Source organism: Nanorana parkeri, unplaced genomic scaffold, assembly GCF_000935625.1.
Source record: "Nanorana parkeri isolate BGI_ZX_2015 unplaced genomic scaffold, ASM93562v1 scaffold125, whole genome shotgun sequence".
Classification (NCBI taxonomy): domain Eukaryota; kingdom Metazoa; phylum Chordata; class Amphibia; order Anura; family Dicroglossidae; genus Nanorana; species Nanorana parkeri.
In genome coordinates this window covers 1,429,077-1,433,918 of record NW_017306393.1, presented here as the reverse complement: position 1 = coordinate 1,433,918, position 4,842 = coordinate 1,429,077, and the positions used below count along the sequence as shown (strand labels likewise).

Sequence of the window (4,842 nt, the reverse complement as noted above, 5' to 3'; positions counted from 1 at the left end):
GGTCAGAAACCCCCCCCCCCCCCCCTGAGTTAGAGCTAGAGCTCTGCAATCAGCAAAGGTCATACCTCCGTGATTGGAGAGCTCTGACTCAACAGGGGGTGTTGTGCTGGACCTCTGCAGATAGCGTTTCTTCCCTGCAGAGAGAAAATGTCCTGCTCTGTAGCATACTGGCAGGGAACAGTCTTTTATACTTAGGATGCAGCTGCTTTTGAATGAAAATCTACTGTAAGACATTGAACCTTTTTTTGTTTTGAAAAACAGAAAAATGGTCACCAGCACTCCAGATTTTCTTCAAAATGAAATCCTTTTATTCATTCTCACAGGTCATATCACCATGCGTGGCAATGTTTCGGAACCTGTCCAGTCCCTTCATCACTTACTTTGCCTGATGAAGGGACCGGACAGGTTACGAAATGCTGGTGACCATTTTTCTGTTTTGCAAGTATTTGCCGGTGCCATCTGCGGCCACTTCAGCACCCCCACACATTGTATGGGGCTTCTCGGTCAGGAGTGCGGTGGGACTCTTTATTTGACTTTTTTTGTTTTGATACACCTAGGATGTACTGTATTTAACTGATTTAATTGGGCTTTAATTTAATTGAGTTTAATTGGGCTTTAAATTAGTATTACAATTTTGGTCTAAAATAGTTAAAGAGTATGTACAGTATTGTTTTGTATCGATTAGGGAAGGGTCATTTTTTCACTACTCACTATTTTCTCTCTAGGTAGCCCTCTCTGATTGTCCTGACCACTCGAAGGTAAGAAACCTGATATTTTACAGTTGTCGCCAGGACATAAAGTGGGGGCAAGTCTTCCAATTAGAACATGCATTCTGGTGACAGTTCACCTCAGAGAGCAAAATTCCCTCACTTCCTGTTGCATCTCTTGGATGGGAAGTGAGGGGACATCACAGTGGGAAAAAATTCAGGGTGGGTTTAAATTAATCTTAGGATATCACAAGATTCTGGCTGCCATTAATAGGTTCTAAGAAGGGGGCAAGCAGGCATTTCCAGAGACAAATTTTACTTTGCACTGAATGGAGCTATTATGCTCTTGAGTCTGATAATGGCAATTTTCATCTTGGCCTTCCCATACAAGTATGGTTTTGGTGTCTGTTGAGTATGATTAGATATTATGTGGCCTTTCTCTACAAGAACTTCAGACCGCCAAAAAAATATGGGCAGCGCTGTTTTACTGATAGGTATGACATAATAAGTATAAACTTGGTAGATACTGTATTTGTTAAATTTGAATGGGGAATATCATGACTCCATCACATGTATAGAGCAAAGCCTTCCATCTACTGCAATGGACTCCCTGTATAGGGGGGTTCTCTGAAACATGTGACAGCCTGACAAGCAGAATTGGTTACAAATGCCCCTATTATCAGCATCACAAGGTAACTGCGTGTTACCAGATTCAGTGTTTCCTTCTTATGCCTTATTGTTTCCGATGGAAAATCCCCTAAAAGCAACATGGAAGAGAAGCAGGTTACAGAAGCGAGTTTAGTGAGCTTAAACTGGACGGCTGCTGAGGCGTTACCTCCGCAACTTCCCCCACAACTTCCCCTTCTTCAATGATTGTTTCTTCATAATAGTACTACAAAGAGATGGCAGAACCCAAAGCTCAGAACATGATAAATGCATTGATATCAACACATCAAATGAAGAAAGCAGAATTACATTGTTCCAGCATTACAAGCAATACAGCGTTCAAGCACACCTTCACATTCAACACTTTCATAAAGCATATTATACAAGTTTATTCCTTCATTTACCAACATAAAATCACTGAAATGATGCAGGTAGCATGTCTAAAGTTGGTCATGATATTGATTCAAAGGGGTTGATTTACTAAAGGCAAATAGGCTCTTCACTTTGCAAGGAGATGTGCACTTTGCAAGGGAATTTTCGCTTAGCTTAGTGAATGTAGTGAAAATTCACTTTGCAAGGAACACGCAATCACTTGCAAGGAAAATTAAATAAAAAGTATTTTTGCTTGCACATGATTGGATGATGGAAGTCAGCAGAGCTTCACCTCATTCACTTAGCTAAGGGAAAATTCGAAAGTGAACAGCCTATTTGCTTTTAGTAAATCAACCCCAAAGAATCCTATCATGGCAACATTACCCAACTGGGACACTTTCTAATTTGAAGTGCATCTCTCATGAACTAGACATGTGCAATTCGTCTCGTTCCGAATCATAATTCATACAAATTTTCCAAAATTCGGACATTCGCACACATCCGAATTTCCAAATCCCAATGCATCCGAATGTGTCTGAATTTCCGTTTTGGAATTTCGCATCCCGTCCAGGTTTCGTTCAAAAACTAAACTGAATCGGACATGTAACTTTTCTGGCCAATCAGATGTGGTTTTCGGTTTAATGCATCCGAATGGGTCTGAACACTAATTTCCGTTACGGCAATAGGAGAGCCATATACAGTATATGCATATAATACTAAAGCTGAGGCTCCTAGACCCGAATTGCATTCAGGAGTTCTCAAATGTCATTTGGGTCTGGGAGCCTCAGCTTTAGTAATATATGTATATGGCTCCCAGACCCGAATGACATTCGGGATCCGAATTTTCGAATTGCATTCGGGAGCTCCTGAATGCCATTTGGGTCTGGGAGCCTCAGCTTTAGGAATATATATATATGGCTCTCAGACCCGAATGGTATTGATGCAATTCAGGAGTTCGGATCCCAAATGCCATTCGGGTCCAGGAGCTTCAGCTTTAGTATTAATATCTGTGTATGGTTTTCTGTGGTATTCACAATGAATATTAGTAAACTCATCCGAAACTAACGAAAATTCGGATTACATCCGAATCCGAAACCCAAACCAAATTGATTTTCGGATGCAAATCCCAACTCCTGAAATAACAAAATATCCGAACTGAACCAAACTGAATTTTTCCGCAGCTTACATGTCTATAAAAAAAATTTACTTTGATAAGATCTGGAGAAATTGGGTAAATTATAGACAGTCTGAGGAATATATAGGGGTATAGAGAAGATGAAATTACGAATCTAGAGATGGGTAATAAATATATGGCCAATGGCAAAATACGATCTTTGGATGGATATATATAGTGTTAACATAGAGTCTTGACCTGTATGAATGGCAGAAATTGAGAGGAGGGAAGAATGTCTTCTGGAGGAATGGGAGAATGGGAGGGTAGGGAAATGGGGACATCCATATTAGGGGAAGGTGATAGGGCAACACATATGTAGATAGGGGTTATATAAGAGTGGTTAATGGATTAAGATGGGAAAGATATTTAAGAGGTCATATGAAGAATAGGATCACAATATTGAGGGGAGAGTGGATTAGAGGAAATAGGGGAGTAACACAAATAGCTAGTATAATTGTCTATAAGACATCTTAGTAGAACACATGGAAAATAGACACTAAAGAGGAGCAGAAAATTCTCTCTTTTCACAGAGGATTTTTTTTAGTTTTGTTTTGTTTTGTTTTGTTAGGGGGAGGAATAAATATAAGTGGATTACAAAGGTGGTCCTCCCCCCTTCCCTCCAGAAGAGGATTAATGGAAAAAATGGAAAGATTGGATCAAATGATAAGACAAGGGGATGGAGATTTGGCAGGAATTTATGTGAGTGGTTGATGTATGATGTATCTGTGGGTTTTGTATTTAATATCTGTCATATAAAATGTATTGTGTAAATTATATTACATTGAAGTGCAATAAAAATATAATAAACAAAAAAAAAAACAATTTACATATAGTTACCATTTTTTGATAAGGTGGAAAAAAATGTAATGTTTTTTTCCTTGCAAATATGACATCCTAAAGGAGTTCCATAGAAGCTTTGCACACATTTCCTTCTTATGTGATTGGCTCACTTCTAGTCCTAGGGGTCTGCACAGAACTGAAAGTCAAATTTAGGCCTACCCTGTCCTCAGAGGTTTATTTTTAGAGCATACAGTCAAACAGTCCTGTACAGTAAAGGTAGGCAGGTGCTTTTCTCATTACAACGATGAGAAAGGACAGGTGGTGTTAAGGACACAAGATCTGACCATTAGGTAGCAAAGCTGACTATACACTATGCAAATTTCAGCCGGCTCATCAAGAACCCTTCCAGAAGATCGAAGGAGCAGGTTGTAAAATCTTTGAATGAATGATGCTTCAAGGCCGGCCTTAGGGGCGCCGCGGCAACGCCCCTAACACCCCTCGTCCTCGGGGCGGCTTCTCTCCTCCTCACCGCTCTCCTCCTCACCGACATGATGACAGCGTTCCCTCGTCCCTCGGGGCGCAGGGAGAGCGATGCCTGCTGTCAGGATGGCCGTGCGGTGAGGGGGAGAGATGCCGGGGCCGCAGCTGTCAGGATGGCCGAGCGGGGAGGAGATCGAAGCCGCTGTCATCCTGTCAGTTTCAGGATGACAGCGGCTCTGTGCGTGGCAGAGCGGGGGATCGGTAAATATCAATGATACTTACCAATCCTCCGTGTGAGAAGGACAAACACTGGAACGATCGTCTGATCACTCCAGTGTTTATAAATAACTGGGGACACATTTGTACTATGTGTCCCCAGTGATGAATGAACAAAATGTGATTTACATCACAGCCTGTTCATTCAAGATTTCCTCAATGGGAAGAAGCACGCAGTACAGAGGCTCCTCCCCATTCAGAACCTGCTGATAGTAAAATATTTTACTATCAGTGTCTGAATGGAATGGGAAGCCTCTTTACTGAGAGCTTCCCATTCATTGAGTGCTGAGGCTGCTGAAAAAGAAATTGAGGATTTGGTGTCCTCAATTTCTTTTCTATTTTAAAAGGAAAATGTCAGGGGTCTGTTTGGACCCCTAATATTTCCCC

General features: G+C 41.2%; 1 protein-coding gene across 1 annotated transcript in view; it reads right to left on the bottom strand.

Annotated features, from left to right (window-relative positions):
* NEB (nebulin) overlaps positions 1-4,842 on the bottom strand; it is a 203,642-nt gene that overhangs the window by 182,962 nt on the left and 15,838 nt on the right. Inside the window, 1 exon segment of the mRNA XM_018553609.1 lies at positions 1,552-1,599. Coding sequence (XP_018409111.1) covers positions 1,552-1,599 — 48 coding nt within the window.